Below are 18451 nucleotides of genomic sequence, written 5' to 3'. Positions count from 1 at the left end.
TGGGTCCTGGTTAATGGTCCCTATGGGTCCTGGTTAATGGTCCCCTAGTTCCTATGTGTCCTGGTTAATGGTCCCCTAGTTCCTATGTGTCCTGGTTAATGGTCCCCTAGTTCCTATGTGTCCTGGTTAATGGTCCCCTAGCTCCGATGGGTCCTGGTTAATGGTCCCCTAGTTCCTATGGGTCCTGGTTAATGGTCCCTACGGGTCCTGGTTAATGGTCCCCTAGTTCCTATGTGTCCTGGTTAATGGTCCCCTAGTTCCTATGGGTCCTGGTTAATGGTCCCTATGGGTTCTGGTTAATGGTCCCTATGGGTCCTGGTTAATGGTCCCCTAGTTCCTATGGGTCCTGGTTAATGGTCCCTATGGGTCCTGGTTAATGGTCCCCTAGTTCCTATGGGTCCTGGTTAATGGTCCCCTAGTTCCTATGGGTCCTGGTTAATGGTCCCCTAGTTCCTATGGGTCCTGGTTAATGGTCCCTACGGGTCCTGGTTAATGGTCCCCTAGTCCCTATGTGTCCTGGTTAATGGTCCCTATGTGTCCTGGTTAATGGTCCCCTAGTTCCTATGTGTCCTGGTTGATGGTCCCCTAGTTCCTATGGATCCTTGTTAATGGTCCCCTAGTTCCTATGGGTCCTGGTTAATGGTCCCCTAGTTCCTATGGGTCCTGGTTAATGGTCCCCTGGTCCCTATGTGTCCTGGTTAATGGTCCCATAGTCCCTATGGGTCCTGGTTAATGGTCCCCTAGTTCCTATGGGTCCTGGTTAATGGTCCCTATGGGTCCTGGTTAATGGTCCCCTAGTTCCTATGTGTCCTGGTTAATGGTCCCCTAGTTCCTATGTGTCCTGGTTAATGGTCCCCTAGTTCCTATGTGTCCTGGTTAATGGTCCCCTAGCTCCGATGGGTCCTGGTTAATGGTCCCCTAGTTCCTATGGGTCCTGGTTAATGGTCCCTACGGGTCCTGGTTAATGGTCCCCTAGTTCCTATGTGTCCTGGTTAATGGTCCCCTAGTTCCTATGGGTCCTGGTTAATGGTCCCTATGGGTCCTGGTTAATGGTCCCCTAGTTCCTATGGGTCCTGGTTAATGGTCCCTATGGGTCCTGGTTAATGGTCCCCTAGTTCCTATGAGTCCTGGTTAATGGTCCCCTAGTTCCTATGGGTCCTGGTTAATGGTCCCCTAGTTCCTATGGGTCCTAGTTAATGGTCCCCTAGTTCCTATGGGTCCTGGTTAATGGTCCCCTAGTTCCTATGGGTCCTGGTTAATGGTCCCTACGGGTCCTGGTTAATGGTCCCCTAGTCCCTATGTGTCCTGGTTAATGGTCCCTATGTGTCCTGGTTAATGGTCCCCTAGTTCCTATGTGTTCTGGTTGATGGTCCCCTAGTTCCTATGGGTCCTAGTTAATGGTCCCCTAGTTCCTATGGGTCCTAGTTAATGGTCCCCTAGTTCCTATGGGTCCTGGTTAATGGTCCCCCAGTTCCTATGGGTCCTAGTTAATGGTCCCCTAGTTCCTATGGGTCCTGGTTGATGGTCCCCTAGTTCCTATGGGTCCTGGTTAATGGTCCCCTAGTCCCTATGGGTCCTGGTTAATGGTCCCTACGGGTCCTGGTTAATGGTCCCCTAGTCCCTATGTGTCCTGGTTAATGGTCCCTATGGGTCCTGGTTAATGGTCCCTCTGGGTCCTGGTTAATGGTCCCCTAGTTCCTATGGGTCCTGGTTAATTGTCCCCTAGATCCTATGGGTCCTTGTTAATGGTCCCCTAGTTCCTATGGGTCCTGGTTAATGGTCCCCTAGTTCCTATGGGTCCTGGTTAATGGTCCCTATGGGTTCTGGTTAATGGTCCCTATGGGTCCTGGTTAATGGTCCCCTAGTTCCTATGGGTCCTGGTTAATGGTCCCTATGGGTCCTGGTTAATGGTCCCCTAGTTCCTATGGGTCCTGGTTAATGGTCCCCTAGTTCCTATGGGTCCTGGTTAATGGTCCCCTAGTTCCTATGTGTCCTGGTTAATGGTCCCCTAGTTCCTATGTGTCCTGGTTAATGGTCCCCTAGCTCCGATGGGTCCTGGTTAATGGTCCCCTAGTTCCTATGGGTCCTGGTTAATGGTCCCTACGGGTCCTGGTTAATGGTCCCCTAGTTCCTATGTGTCCTGGTTAATGGTCCCCTAGTTCCTATGGGTCCTGGTTAATGGTCCCTATGGGTTCTGGTTAATGGTCCCTATGGGTCCTGGTTAATGGTCCCCTAGTTCCTATGGGTCCTGGTTAATGGTCCCTATGGGTCCTGGTTAATGGTCCCCTAGTTCCTATGAGTCCTGGTTAATGGTCCCCTAGTTCCTATGGGTCCTGGTTAATGGTCCCCTAGTTCCTATGGGTCCTAGTTAATGGTCCCCTAGTTCCTATGGGTCCTGGTTAATGGTCCCCTAGTTCCTATGGGTCCTGGTTAATGGTCCCTACGGGTCCTGGTTAATGGTCCCCTAGTCCCTATGTGTCCTGGTTAATGGTCCCTATGTGTCCTGGTTAATGGTCCCCTAGTTCCTATGTGTCCTGGTTGATGGTCCCCTAGTTCCTATGGGTCCTAGTTAATGGTCCCCTAGTTCCTATGGGTCCTGGTTAATGGTCCCCTAGTCCCTATGTGTCCTGGTTAATGGTCCCCTAGTTCCTATGGGTCCTGGTTAATGGTCCCCTAGTCCCTATGGGTCCTGGTTAATGGTCCCCTAGTTCCTATGGGTCCTTGTTAATGGTCCCCTAGTTCCTATGGGTCCTGGTTAATGGTCCCCTAGTCCCTATGTGTCCTGGTTAATGGTCCCCTAGTTCCTATGGGTCCTGGTTAATGGTCCCCTAGTCCCTATGGGTCCTGGTTAATGGTCCCCTAGTTCCTATGGGTCCTTGTTAATGGTCCCCTAGTTCCTATGGGTCCTTGTTAAGGGTCCCCTAGTTCCTATGGGTCCTAGTTGACGGTTGTACCCTCCAGGTAAAAGGGCACCTCACACACATTCCGTTGTGAAATCCTTCCTGATTGTCCTCGTCTGAGGAGAACACCGCTGGGAATGGTGTTTATTTGGGCTCTGTGCAGAAGGACAGAGGCCAAAGCCTCCTGGTTAGCTGCAATGTGGCCCATTTCACTTTTAACAGCCCTGTAACAAAGGAACCAAGAAGTTAACTTGGCAGGAAGACACTCTAACCTCCAAATACAACCGTTCCATCTTAAGTCTCTCACTCTCACCCCCTCTCTCTCTCTCTCTCGCTCTCACCCCCTCACTCTCACTCTCAACCCCCCCTCGCTCTCTCTCACTCTCACCCCCCCTCTCTCTCTCTTGCTCCCCCTCTCTCTCTCTCTCGCTCTCACCCTCTCACTCTCACCCCCCCTCGCTCTCTCTCACTCTCACCCCCCCTCTCTCTCTCTCTCTCTCGCTCTCACCCCCTCACTCTCACTCTCACCCCCCCTCGCTCTCTCTCACTCTCACCCCCCTCTCTCTCTTGCTCCCCCTCTCTCTCTCTCTCGGTCTCACCCTCTCACTCTCACCCCCTCGCTCTCTCTCACTCTCACCCCCCTCGCTCTCTCTCACTCTCACCCCCCCCTCTCTCTTGCTCCCCCTCTCTCTCACCCTCTCTCTCAGTTGGAAGCAAAAGTTTTCTGGTCCTATGTTGTGTAATTACAGAAATATCTCCAGCTTGCCAGCTGCCTCTCAACCCCCCCCCCCCGGACCACAGGAATGAAACCTCCCTTAAGATGAAACTGCTGTAATGTAATGCAAAGGTTTCTGAAAGCATGAGTCAGTCAGTGATTAGCAGACCTATTAGATTGGCCATCAGAGAGAGAGAGAATGTAGTGGAGCTAGAAGCTCAGAATGAGATGGCCATCAGAGAGAGGGAGAATGTAGTGGAACTAGAAGCTCCGAATGAGATGGCCATCAGAGAGAGAGAGAGAGAGAATGCAGTGGAACTAGAATCTCAGAATGAGATGGCCATCAGAGAGAGAGAGAGAATGTAGTGGAGCTAGAAGCTCAGACTGAGATGGTCATCAGAGAGAGAGAGAGAGAATGTAGTGGAACTAGAATCTCTGAATGAGATGGCCATCAGAGAGAGAGAGAGAGAATGTAGTGGAACTAGAATCTCAGAATGAGATGGTCATCAGAGAGAGAGAGAGAATGTAGTGGAACTAGAATCTCTGAATGAGATGGCCATCAGAGAGAGAGAGAGAGAATGTAGTGGAACTAGAATCTCAGAATGAGACGGTCATCAGAGAGAGAGAGAGAATGTAGTGAGAGAGAGAGAGAGAGAGAGAGAGAGAGAGAGAGAGAGAGAGAGAGAATGCAGTGGAACTAGAAGCTCAGAATGAGATGGCCATCAGAGAGAGAGAGAGAGAATGTAGTGGAGCTAGAAGCTCAGAATGAGATGGTCATCAGAGAGAGAGAGAGAGAATGTAGTGGAGCTAGAAGCTCAGAATGAGATGGTCATCAGAGAGAGAGAGAGAGAATGTAGTGGAACTAGAATCTCTGAATGAGATGGTCATCAGAGAGAGAGAGAGAATGTAGTGGAACTAGAATCTCCGAATGAGATGGTCATCAGAGAGAGAGAGAGAGATGTCTACTGTTATGTGTGATGTCTACTGTTAATTTTTATTGTTTACCTTACTTGCTTTGGCAATGTTAACACATGTTTCCCATGCCAATAAAGCCCCTTGAATTGAATTGAATTGAAATTGAGAGAGAATGTAGTGGAGCTAGAATCTCAGAATGAGATGGCCATCAGAGAGAGAGAGAGAATGTAGTGGAGAGAGAGAGAGAGAGAGAGAGAGAGAGAGAGAGAGAGAGAGAGAGAGAGAGAGAGAGAGAGAGAGAGAGAGAGAGAGAGAGAGAGAGAGAGAGAGAGAGAGAGAGAGAGAGAGAGAGAGAGAATGCAGTGGAACTAGAATATCAGAATGAGATGGTCATCGCTCTGACTGGAATATTTGCTCATGTCATCTTGATCGAGGACAGATTAGCTTTGGGTCTATATGAGGCGCTGTCCTGCAGTCAATGACCAAAAGCTTCATGGGTGGAATGTTATTCATATCTTTCATAATTTCATAAACATTTTTTTTTTTAACTTGATGAAAATCTGGTGTTTCTATGTCAAACAGTTGTTTGAGTCTTCTGGAATGTATAAACGACATTGCTGCCTGCTATATGATGAGAGAGCTGTGGGTTGGCAGACCACTACATTGCTGTGGGTTGGCAGACCACTACATTGCTGCGTGCTATATGATGAGAGAGCTTTGGGTTGGCAGACCACTACATTGCTGCCTGCTATATGATGAGAGAGCTGTGGGTTGGCAGACCACTACATTGCTGTCTGCTATATGATGAGAGAGCTGTGGGTTGGCAGACCACTACATTGCTGTCTGCTATATGATGAGAGAGCTGTGGGTTGGCAGACCACTACATTGCTGTCTGCTATATGATGAGAGAGCTGTGGGTTGGTAGACCACTACATTGCTGTCTGCTATATGATGAGAGAGCTGTGGGTTGGTAGACCACTACATTGCTGTGGGTTGGCAGACCACTACATTGCTGCCTGCTATATGATGAGAGAGCTGTGGGTTGGTAGACCACTACATTGCTGTGGGTTGGCAGACCACTACATTGCTGCCTGCTATATGATGAGAGAGCTGTGGGTTGGTAGACCACTACATTGCTGTGGGTTGGCAGACCACTACATTGCTGCCTGCTATATGATGAGAGAGCTGTGGGTTGGCAGACCACTACATTGCTGCCTGCTATATGATGAGAGAGCTGTGGGTTGGCAGACCACTACATTGCTGTCTGCTATATGATGAGGGAGCTGTGGGTTGGCAGACCACTACATTGCTGCCTGCTATATGATGAGAGAGCTGTGGGTTGGCAGACCACTACATTGCTGCCTGCTATATGATGAGAGAGCTGTGGGTTGGCAGACCACTACATTGCTGCCTGCTATATGATGAGAGAGCTGTGGGTTGGCAGACCACTACATTGCTGCCTGCTATATGATGAGAGAGCTGTGGGTTGGCAGACCACTACATTGCTGCCTGCTATATGATGAGAGAGCTGTGGGTTGGCAGACCACTACATTGCTGTCTGCTATATGATGAGAGAGCTGTGGGTTGGCAGACCACTACATTGCTGCCTGCTATATGATGAGAGAGCTGTGGGTTGGCAGACCACTACATTGCTGCCTGCTATATGATGAGAGAGCTGTGGGTTGGCAGACCACTACATTGCTGCCTGCTATATGATGAGAGAGCTGTGGGTTTTAAGACAACCGAGAAACTCTCTCTGTGACCCTGATTTAGCCCCCCTTGCACTAAAAGGTGAACTATTTTCGGCCCGGGATTTAATACAAGGTGCAATATAGTTGTCACGGCCGTGGGAAGAAGTTGACCAAAGTGCAGCGTGGGTGAGCGGACATTTCCCTTTGTTTATTTAAAATGTCACCAACAAAACAAGAACCGTGAAGCTTCCAGGGATATGATGCCTCCAACAACGTTAGCTACCGAAGGAGGTGGAAAACAGGCTGCCAATGTGACGGATGTGAAACGGCAAGCTTCGTTAGCGTTGCGCGCTAAATAGCGTTTCAATCGGTGACGTCACTTGCTCTGAGACCTTGAAGTAGTGGTTCCCCTTGGTCTGCAACGGCCGCGGCTTTTGTGGAGCGATGGGTAACGATGCTTCATGGGTGACTGTTGTTGATGTGTGCAGAGGGTCCCTGGTTCGCGCCCGGGTATGGGCGAAGGGACGGTTTAAAATTATACCGTTACACCTAAGTATGATTCCCAATCAGAGACAACGATAGACAGCTGTCCCTGATTGAGAACCACACCCGGCCAAAATATAGCAATAAAGAAACATAGAATGCCTCCCCCCCCTCACATCACACCCTGACCAGACCAAATAGAGAAATAAAACGTCTCTCTAAGGTCAGGGGGGCGACTGTAGAGCAGCGCACTATAACAGACTTTTAAAGGCAGTTTACGCTTCATCTGCAGTGTTTACCAGGTACTGTATGTGATTTCCCAGAGGACATCTGGGAAAATGTCTTTCAGAAAGACACCTTGCATTAAATGCTGGGCTCCCGGAGTGGTTCAGCGGTCTAAGGCACTGTATCTCAGTGGTAGAGGCGTCACTACAGACCCTGGTTCAGTGGTCTAAGGCACTGTATCTCAGTGGTAGAGGCGTCACTACAGACCCTGGTTCAGCGGTCTAAGGCACTGCATCTCAGTGGTAGAGGGGTCACTACAGACCCTGGTTCAGTGGTCTGAGACACTGCATCTCAGTGGTAGAGGTGTCACTACAGACCCTGGTTCAGTGGGCTGAGACACTGCATCTCAGTGTTAGAGGAGTCACTACAGACCCTGGTTCAGTGGTCTAAGGCACTGCATCTCAGTGTTAGAGGAATCACTACAGACCCTGGTTCGAATTCCAGGCTGTATCACAACCGGCCGTGATTGGGAGTCCCGTAGGGCGGAGCACGATTGGCCCAGCGTCGTCCAGGTTTTGCCCCGGTGTAGGCCGTCATTGTAAATAAACATTTAATTGTTAAACTGACTTGCCCTAGATATATAAAGGTTACATCATTATTATTTAATCTTTTTAAAGTATCACTTTCTCAGTATCCTGTCTCTATGCAACAGACTGACAGTAGCCAAGAAGTAGAGTTAGGTGCTCAAGGGGGCTACAGAGGACGAAGGTCGGAGGTCATATGGAAAGTATTCCAACTCAAATGTTGTTCTGAAGTGAAACGGAGTCGATGGCCGAGGGCTGCAGATGACCTGGAGAAATGTAGAAATGTTCCTGCTGTTTGTTAATTCTCTCTCTCTCTCTCTCTCTCTCTCTCTCTCTCTCTCATGCTCTCCCCCCCTCTCTCTTTCTCCCCCTCTCTCTCTCTCCCCCTCTCTCTCATTCTCTTCCCCCCTCTCTCTTTCTCTCCATATATCTCTCTCTCTCCCCCCCTCTCGCTCTCTATCACTCCCTCTCACTCTGTCTCTCCCTCTCTCTCTCTCTCTGTTTCTCCCTCTCTCTCATGCTCTCCCCTCTCTCTCTCTCTTTTTGTCTCTCCCCTTCTGTCTCTCTCTCACTCTCTCTCTCTGTCTCTCTCTCTCTCTCTCTCTGTCTCTCTCTCTCTGTCTCTCTCTCTGTCTCTCTCTCCCTCTCTCTCTGTCTCTCTCTCCCTCTCTCTCTCTCTCTCCCTCTCTCTCTCTCTCTCCCCCTCTCTCTCCCTCTCTCGCTGTCTCTCTCTCGCTGTCTCTCTCTCGCTGTCTCTCTCTCCGTCTCTCTCTCTCTGTCTCTCTCTCTCTGTCTCTCTCTCTCTCTCTTTCTCCCTTCCCTCAGGAGTGTAAAGTATCTTCCAGCTCCTCATCAGACCAGAAGAATTTCTCTCGTCCGGCCTGTCCAGCCAACCGCCGTCCCCCGTCACGCTGGGCTAGTTGTTCCCCCTCCACCTCTTCCTCCTCCACCTCCTCCTCCTCCTCCACCCCTATAAACCAGCCCTCTTCCGGCTCCGCCCATAAACACACCTCATTCTCCTACTCAGCCTATCACACGGAGACAGTCATCATCTGACCCCTTAGCTGACCCTGTGTCTGAACCAATAAGATGCCTTTCGTTACTATACGTACTCTGACATTTCTTTTCTCAATTCATCCTTCCTTGATTCCTTCACATCGAAGGTCCGAGTCGGGTGGGGGGGACCTTCTCCTCCTCCAATATGGTTGTGAAGAACGTGATGATGAACTGAGACAGAACCCGACTCAAACCTGCCTTTTCCTCCATCACCTCTATACGTACCAAGACTGTTACTTTTCTATAACCAACCAGACGATCCAAGAGCTTCAGCTGTGGACCAACGTCGAGTTCGTTCACCGATCATCTTCAGAATGTAATCTCACCGACTAGTGGAGGAGACGTTTCATGTATTCTACTATAGCAACTCCAGGATCCCCAATGCTGACTGTACCTCTGTGGCTTAAAGTGTATCCCAAATGGCACCCTATTCCCTATATAGTGCGCACTATTTTAGACCAGAGCCCATAGTGCCATGGGGTGCTTTTTGGTCAAAAGTAGTGCACTAAATAGGGAATAGGGAGCCATTTAGGAGGCTAATATATTCAACGCCATTCATTTCACGTACTCTTTTTAACTTGACATGTTGCATAATAATTACAGTATTACAGAATAAATGTTTGTTATTCTTGGATTCCATAAAACGGGCCTGTTTCTTCATATTTACCAAAGGTGTCGTCTAGAACTTCTCTTCAAAAAAAAAAAAAAAAAAAGGACTGACGAGTTTCTATGCTTTTATTTGATTGGACATCGCAGGCTGTTGTCGGGCAGGATAGCTGACAAGCTCCTTGTGTGTTAGCGCTTCCTGTTTGTTGGGGAGGGGGGGGGGGCTGCTTAAAGGGGCAATCTGCAGTTCATACAAAAAAAAACACTTTACTAATAGCAGAATGACCCCTTTTTTTTTAAATATGTTTTTTAATTTGATTTTTAACATGATGAAATGGACAACAAACCCTTTCTACTGGTGGTCTCTGTAACCGATGGTTACCTATCAGGCCCTATGGACTGGTACGACAGTCTGTTGAATCGATGTGGTGGTGACCTCGTGACACGTGGTCTATATCATGAACGTGATGCCTTTGCTGTTTTTAATTTGTGTAATAAATGTAGCTACATATTTACTGTCTACTTCTTAATACGTCTGGATTACAATTTATAGTATAATAATAATGTGTATTTTAAAAATTTTTTGGGGGGGTTTGCGTGTTTTGTATGGTCAGGTATTTAGACTACCTAGTTGTTGGAGCTGGGAACATAAACATTTCTCTCCACCCACCATAACATCTGATAAACATGTGACCAATATTGATTTGATTTGATCCACTTGGACACCCACCCAATCATCTGCTTCCTTCCTGTTTGAGCGATTACCATGGCGATGACAACTATCCCACAGTTGCCGGCTGATCCATCATTCTGAAGAGGGGGGGGGGTTGTTTTCACGCAGCCCGAGATTCCCTATTCCCTCCCTTCCTACCTCCCTCCCTCCCTCCCTCCCTCCTCCTACAACCAGTCTATCAGCCTGTACATGTACATCTACAGCATCTATATGTCCCAGGAAGTTGTAGTATCGACGGCAGCCAGCCAGTCGGCTGTCGGGCGAGACCCGGCTCCCTGGGGGGGGGGGGGGGGGGGACACCAGACCTGGGTTCAAATACTACTTCAAATCTTTCAAATACCTTTAGAGTGTTTTCTCTAGCCTTCCCAGAGTGCCAGCTGTGTGGGGTTCATCGTTTTGGCACCTTTTCCTATCGGTCCGTTAAGCCAGGCAAGCTGAATGAAATGATTTCAAATAGTATTTGAACCCAGGTGGTGGACAGACAGCTGAGCCCTGGCTGTCTAAACGTGGCACCCTGCGCTGATAGAAATAGCATGCGTTTAGCCACGATGTCTCGGTGCCTGAAATCCTACCCCTCCACTGGGTCTGGTGATAGAAGCCCAGTCCTGACCTCTCCTTCCCTGGGATGGGTTTCTGGATCTGGGTCTGGTGATAGAAGCCCAGTCCTGACCTCTCCTTCCCTGGGATGGGTGTCTGGGTCTGGTGATAGAAGCCCAGTCCTGACCTCTCCTTCCCTGGGATGGGTTCCTGGGTCTGGTGATAGAAGCCCAGTCCTGACCTCTCCTTCCCTGGGATGGGTTCCTGGATCTGGTGATAGAAGCCCAGTCCTGACCTCTCCTTCCCTGGGATGGGTTCCTGGGTCTGGTGATAGAAGCCCAGTCCTGACCTCTCCTTCCCTGGGGTGGGTTCCTGGGTCTGGTGATAGAAGCCCAGTCCTGACCTCTCCTTCCCTGGGATGGGTTCCTGGGTCTGGTGATAGAAGCCCAGTCCTGACCTCTCCTTCCCTGGGATGGGTTCCAGTGTCTGGGTCTGGTGATAGAAGCCCAGTCCTGACCTCTCCTTCCCTGGGATGGGTTCCTGGGTCTGGTGATAGAAGCCCAGTCCTGACCTCTCCTTCCCTGGGATGGGTTCCTGGGTCTGGTGATAGAAGCCCAGTCCTGACCTCTCCTTCCCTGGGATGGGTTCCTGGGTCTGGGTCTGGTGATAGAAGCCCAGTCCTGACCTCTCCTTCCCTGGGATGGGTTCCAGTGTCTGGTGATAGAAGCCCAGTCCTGACCTCTCCTTCCCTGGGATGGGTTCCTGGGTCTGGTGATAGAAGCCCAGTCCTGACCTCTCCTTCCCTGGGATGTGTTCCAGTGTCTGGGTCTGGTGATAGAAGCCCAGTCCTGACCTCTCCTTCCCTGGGATGGGTTCCAGTGTCTGGGTCTGGTGATAGAAGCCCAGTCCTGACCTCTCCTTCCCTGGGATGGGTTCCTGGGTCTGGTGATAGAAGCCCAGTCCTGACCTCTCCTTCCCTGGGATGGGTTCCTGGGTCTGGGTCTGGTGATAGAAGCCCAGTCCTGACCTCTCCTTCCCTGGGATGGGTTTCTGGGTCTGGTGATAGAAGCCCAGTCCTGACCTCTCCTTCCCTGGGATGGGTTTCTGGGTCTGGTGATAGAAGCCCAGTCCTGACCTCTCCTTCCCTGGGATGGGTTTCTGGGTCTGGTGATAGAAGCCCAGTCCTGACCTCTCCTTCCCTGGGATGGGTTTCTGGGTCTGGTGATAGAAGCCCAGTCCTGACCTCTCCTTCCCTGGGATGGGTTCCTGGATCTGGTGATAGAAGGGGAGAGCTCCACCAGGCAGACAGACATGGTCCCAGGGGAGAGCTCCACCAGGCAGACAGACATGGGCCCAGGGGAGAGCTCCTCCAGGCAGACAGACATGGGCCCAGGGGAGAGCTCCACCAGGCAGACAGACATGGGCCCAGGGGAGAGCTCCACCAGGCAGACAGACATGGGCCCAGGGGAGAGCTCCACCAGGCAGACAGACATGGGCCCAGGGGAGAGCTCCACCAGGCAGACAGACATGGGCCCAGGGGAGAGCTCCACCAGGCAGACAGACATGGGCCCAGGGGAGAGCTCCACCAGGCAGACAGACATGGGCCCAGGGAGAGCTCCACCAGACAGACAGACATGGGCCCAGGGAGAGCTCCACCAGACAGACAGACATGGGCCCAGGGGAGAGCTCCACCAGGCAGACAGACATGGGCCCAGGGAGAGCTCCACCAGACAGACAGACATGGGCCCAGGGGAGAGCTCCACCAGGCAGACAGACATGGGCCCAGGGAGAGCTCCACCAGACAGACAGACATGGGCCCAGGGGAGAGCTCCACCAGGCAGACAGACATGGGCCCAGGAGAGAGCTCCACCAGGCAGACAGACATGGGGCCCAGTGGAGAGCTCCACCAGGCAGACAGACATGGGCCCAGGGGAGAGCTCCACCAGGCAGACAGACATGGGCCCGGGGAGAGCTCCACCAGACAGACAGACATGGGCCCAGGGGAGAGCTCCACCAGGCAGACAGACAGACATGGGCCCAGGGGAGAGCTCCATCAGGCAGACAGACATGGGCCCAGGGGAGAGCTCCACCAGGCAGACAGACATGGGCCCAGGGGAGAGCTCCACCAGGCAGACAGACATGGGCCCAGGGGAGAGCTCCACCAGACAGACATGGGCCCAGGGGAGAGCTCCACCAGGCAGACTGACATGGGGCCCAGTGGAGAGCTCCACCAGGCAGACAGACATGGGCCCAGGGGAGAGCTCCACCAGACAGACAGACAGACATGGGGCCCAGTGGAGAGCTCCACCAGGCAGACAGACATGGGCCCAGGGGAGAGCTCCACCAGGCAGACAGACATGGGCCCAGGGGAGCGCTCCACCAGGCAGACAGACATGGGCCCAGGGGAGAGCTCCACCAGGCAGACAGACATGGGCCCAGGGGAGAGCTCCACCAGGCAGACAGACATGGGCCCAGGGGAGAGCTCCACCAGACAGACAGACATGCGCTGTCTATCTTCATTCTGCATAGTGACAGTCACATATAGATAGACATGGTAGAGAGATGGCAGGGCAGGTACACTTCGCTCCATAGACTACCTGTCATACAACAGTCAGTCTCCTAATCTCACAGAGCGGACACACACACACACACACACACACACACACACACACACACACACACACACACACACACACACACACAAAGAGCAGACACACACCTTGTACTGTAGCAGCTGTGACAGCATCTTTATGGTGTTTAGTGCACTCTCTTCCACTCAAACAGCTGTTCTCTGGTCCACAGGTCCTCTCCACAAGTTCCCGAGCGTGTGTGTGTGTGTGTCCCACCGCCCACCGCCCTCCGACCCCTGACATCCAAACCCTGACCTCTGACCCTTCTCTCTAGGAGTCCCAAGGCCCCAGCGGTTTGGGTTCCACTGAGGGCTGTGGCATCTGCCAACCTACCGTCCATCCTGCCCTGAAAGTGTGTGTGTGTGTGTGTGTGTGTGTGTGTGTGTGTGTGTGTGGGTCTTATCTCAGGAAGGTTTTAGTACCATGCTGACTCCAGCACATTCCCAGACTTCCTGTGTTGCAGCAGACAGCTGAGTATCAACCTGGTGATGCATCACTTAGTGGCCTGTCCCCTCCCTCCCTCCCTCCCTCCCTCCCTCTCTCTCTGTGTTTCTCTCTCTCTCTCTCAGAGCCACGCGCTCCTCCCTCCCTCCCTCCCTCCCTCCCTCCCTCCCTCCCTCTCTCTCTCTCTGTGTTTCTCTCTCTCTCAGAGCCACACGCTCCTCCCTCCCTCCCTCCCTCCCTCTCTCTCTCTGTGTTTCTCTCTCTCTCAGAGCCACGCGCTCCTCCCTCCCTCCCTCCCTCTCTCTCTGTGTTTCTCTCTCTCTCAGAGCCACGCGCTCCTCTCTCCATTAGCCTGACTGTAATTTCAGACGGACTCCATTATCTAACGGAAACTGCATGGTAACATCCTCTTCAGCGGGATAGATGATCAAGCCTAAACCCATTCAACCTGTCCCTCTTTGATCAAGAGGCTTGGTTTATTATTCACGTCCATATATGGAGATGTGCTGTATATACAATATGTATAGAACTGACCTATCAGACAAGCAGACGACGTGGTGTCATCACTCACTCCATGCCAATTGGCTGAACTAAATTGCCACTGCCTGCCTGAGGAGACCACAAGGCTGTCCTGTCACTCAGTATCCAGGTGGTTGTTGACCCTGGTGACTTCCTGTACCGTACAGTAAGAGGTAGAGCAGAGTCTGGAATGACTGGGGTAGGGCAGAGTCCTAGAGTCTGGAACGACTGGGGTAGGGCAGAGTCCTAGAGTCTGTAACGACTGGGGTAGGGCAGAGTCCTAGAGTCTGGAACGACTGGGGTAGGGCAGAGTCCCAGAGTCTGGAACGACTGGGGTAGGGCAGAGTCTGGAACGACTGGGGTAGGGCAGAGTCCTAGAGTCTGGAACGACTGGGGTAGGGCAGAGTCCCAGAGTCTGGAACGACTGGGATAGGGCAGAGTCCTAGAGTTTGTAATGACCGGGATAGGGCAGAGTCCTAGAGTCTGGAATGACTGGGGTAGGGCAGAGTCCTAGAGTCTGGAATGACTGGGGTAGGGCAGAGTCCTAGAGTTTTTAATGACCGGGATAGGGCAGAGTCCTAGAGTCTGGAACGACTGGGATAGGGCAGAGTCCCAGAGTCTGGAACGACTGGGATAGGGCAGAGTCCCAGAGTCTGGAACGACTGGGGTAGGGCAGAGTCCCAGAGTCTGGAACGACTGGGGTAGGGCAGAGTCCCAGAGTCTGGAATGACTGGGGTAGGGCAGAGTCCTAGAGTTTGTAATGACCGGGATAGGGCAGAGTCCTAGAGTCTGGAATGACTGGGGTAGGGCAGAGTCCTAGAGTTTTTAATGACCGGGATAGGGCAGAGTCCTAGAGTCTGGAACGACTGGGATAGGGCAGAGTCCCAGAGTCTGGAACGACTGGGATAGGGCAGAGTCTGGAATGACTGGGGTAGGGCAGAGTCCCAGAGTCTGGAATGACTGGGGTAGGGCAGAGTCCTAGAGTCTGGAATGACTGGGGTAGGGCAGAGTCCTAGAGTCTGGAATGACTGGGGTAGGGCAGAGTCCCAGAGTCTGGAATGACTGGGGTAGGGCAGAGTCCCAGAGTCTGGAATGACTGGGGTAGGGCAGAGTCCCAGAGTCTGGAATGACTGGGGTAGGGCAGAGTCCCAGAGTCTGGAATGACTGGGGTAGGGCAGAGTCCCAGAGTCTGGAACGACTGGGGTAGGGCAGAGTCTGGAACGACTGGGGTAGGGCAGAGTCCTAGAGTCTGGAATGACTGGGATAGGGCAGAGTCCCAGAGTCTGGAACGACTGGGATAGGGCAGAGTCTGGAACGACTGGGGTAGGGCAGAGTCCTAGAGTCTGGAATGACTGGGATAGGGCAGAGTCCCAGAGTCTGGAACGACTGGGATAGGGCAGAGTCTGGAACGACTGGGGTAGGGCAGAGTCCTAGAGTCTGGAATGACTGGGATAGGGCAGAGTCCCAGAGTCTGGAACGACTGGGATAGGGCAGAGTCTGGAACGACTGGGATAGGGCAGAGTCCCAGAGTCTGGAATGACTGGGGTAGGGCAGAGTCCTAGAGTCTGGAACGACTGGGGTAGGGCAGAGTTCTAGCGTCTGGAACGACTGGGATAGGGCAGAGTCCCAGAGTCTGGAACGACTGGGATAGGGCAGAGTCCCAGAGTCTGGAACGACTGGGGTAGGGCAGAGTTCTAGCGTCTGGAACGACTGGGATAGGGCAGAGTCCCAGAGTCTGGAACGACTGGGATAGGGCAGAGTCCCAGAGTCTGGAACGACTGGGATAGGGCAGAGTCCCAGAGTCTGGAACGACTGGGGTAGGGCAGAGTCCTAGAGTCTGGAATGACTGGGATAGGGCAGAGTCCCAGAGTCTGGAACCACTGGGATAGGGCAGAGTCTGGAACGACTGGGATAGGGCAGAGTCCCAGAGTCTGGAATGACTGGGGTAGGGCAGATGAAACCGTATTCACAGGTCTGGTATTCACAGGTCTGGTATTCACAGGTCTGGTATTCACAGGTCTGCTATTCACAGGTCTGATATTCACAGGTCTGGTATTCACAGGTCTGATATTCACAGGTCTGGTATTCACAGGTCTGGTATTCACAGGTCTGGTATTCACAGGTCTGCTATTCACAGGTCTGCTATTCACAGGTCTGCTATTCACAGGTCTGGTATTCACAGGTCTGGTATTCACAGGTCTGCTGTTCACAGGTCTGCTATTCACAGGTCTGGTATTCACAGGTCTGGTATTCACAGGTCTGGTATTCACAGGTCTGGTATTCACAGGTCTGGTATTCACAGGTCTGGTATTCACAGGTCTGCTATTCACAGGTCTGCTATTCACAGGTCTGGTATTCACAGGTCTGGTATTCACAGGTCTGCTGTTCACAGGTCTGCTATTCACAGGTCTGGTATTCACAGGTCTGATATTCACAGGTCTGGTATTCACAGGTCTGGTATTCACAGGTCTGGTATTCACAGGTCTGCTATTCACAGGTATGATATTCACAGGTCTGGTATTCACAGGTCTGATATTCACAGGTCTGGTATTCACAGGTCTGGTATTCACAGGTCTGGTATTCACAGGTCTGGTATTCACAGGTCTGCTATTCACAGGTCTGCTATTCACAGGTCTGCTATTCACAGGTCTGGTATTCACAGGTCTGGTATTCACAGGTCTGCTATTCACAGGTCTGGTATTCACAGGTCTGGTATTCACAGGTCTGGTATTCACAGGACTGCTGTTCACAGGTCTGCTATTCACAGGTCTGGTATTCACAGGTCTGATATTCACAGGTCTGCTATTCACAGGTCTGCTATTCACAGGTCTGGTATTCACAGGTCTGGTATTCACAGGTCTGCTATTCACGGGTCTGGTATTCACAGGTCTGGTATTCACAGGTCTGATATTCACAGGTCTGGTATTCACAGGTCTGATATTCACAGGTCTGGTATTCACAGGTCTGGTATTCACAGGTCTGGTATTCACAGGTCTGATATTCACAGGGTAACCAACTATGTGTTATTACAAAAGCCTCCTCTCCTGACTGAATAAGGACCTGCGAGCTGAATGTGTTCCTCAGACAGAATGCTGTGTTTATAACAGGGGAATGAATGGAGGCAGGCAGAAAGGGAGCTCTGTTCCTACTGCCATGTGATCTTACACACTGTGTGGAGACGCTATGGCAGAATTATGGTTGGTGTGTGTTTTATATCAAACATCCAATCTGCAAAACTAAGGAGACAACCCTTACAAGAATATAAAGTGAATTGCAAAGATTTTTTTCCCCACAAATAAATGAAAATCAGGAGCAGGTAGAGAAGAAAGGTGGGGATGTCAGGAGGGAGAGAGGAAAGGAGGGGATATCAGGAGGAGGGAGAGAGGAGAGGTGGGGATATCAGGAGGAGGGAGGGGAGAGGAGAGGTGGGGATATCAGGAGGAGGTGGAGAGGAGAGGTGGGGATATCAGGAGGAGGGAGAGAGGAAAGGAGGGGATATCAGGAGGAGGGAGAGAGGAGAGGTGGGGATATCAGGAGGAGGGAGAGAGGAGAGGTGGGGATATCAGGAGGAGGGAGGGGGAGAGGAGAGGTGGGGATATCAGGAGGAGGAGGGAGAGAGGAGAGGTGGGGATATCAGGAGGAGGGAGAGAGGAAAGGTGGGGATATCAGGAGGAGGGAGGGAGGAGAGGTGGGGATATCAGGAGGAGGGAGAGAGGAGAGGTGGGGATATCAGGAGGAGGGAGAGAGGAGAGGTGGGGATATCAGGAGGAGGGAGAGAGGAGAGGTGGGGATATCAGGAGGAGGGAGAGAGGAAAGGTGGGGATATCAGGAGGAGGAAGAGAGGAGAGGAGGGGATATCAGGAGGAGGGAGAGAGGAAAGGAGGGGATATCAGGAGGAGGGAGAGAGGAGAGGAGGGGATATCAAGAGGAGGGAGAGGAGAGGTGGGGATATCAGGAGGAGGGAGAGAGGAGAGGAGGGGATATCAGGAGGAGGGAGAGAGGAGAGGTGGGGATATCAGGAGGAGGGAGAGAGGAAAGGTGGGGATATCAGGAGGAGGGAGGGAGGAGAGGTGGGGATATCAGGAGGAGGGAGAGAGGAGAGGTGGGGATATCAGGAGGAGGGAGAGAGGAGAGGTGGGGATATCAGGAGGAGGGAGGGAGGAGAGGTGGGGATATCAGGAGGAGGGAGAGAGGAGAGGTGGGGATATCAGGAGGAGGGAGAGAGGAGAGGTGGGGATATCAGGAGGAGGGAGAGAGGAAAGGTGGGGATATCAGGAGGAGGGAGGGAGGAGAGGTGGGGATATCAGGAGGAGGGAGAGAGGAGAGGTGGGGATATCAGGAGGAGGTAGAGAGGAAAGGTGGGGATATCAGGAGGAGGAAGAGAGGAGAGGAGGGGATATCAGGAGGAGGGAG

The 18451-nt window shown here is 52.1% G+C and overlaps 1 protein-coding gene across 1 annotated transcript in view; it reads left to right on the top strand.

Annotated features, from left to right (window-relative positions):
* Window positions 1–9697, top strand: part of mtcl3a (MTCL family member 3a) — a 49485-nt gene extending 39788 nt beyond the window's left edge. Inside the window, exon 7 of the mRNA XM_064946859.1 lies at window positions 8339–9697. Within this exon, the coding sequence (XP_064802931.1) occupies window positions 8339–8569 (231 nt within the window). The 3' untranslated portion in view covers window positions 8570–9697. The remainder of the gene's footprint in view (window positions 1–8338) is intronic.
* The last annotated feature ends 8754 nt before the right edge of the window (window positions 9698–18451 follow it).

Source organism: Oncorhynchus masou, chromosome 29 (genome assembly GCF_036934945.1).
Source record: "Oncorhynchus masou masou isolate Uvic2021 chromosome 29, UVic_Omas_1.1, whole genome shotgun sequence".
Lineage (NCBI taxonomy): Eukaryota > Metazoa > Chordata > Actinopteri > Salmoniformes > Salmonidae > Oncorhynchus > Oncorhynchus masou.
Note: the sequence above shows the minus strand (reverse complement) of the source record. Positions and strands in the feature narration are given on the sequence as shown.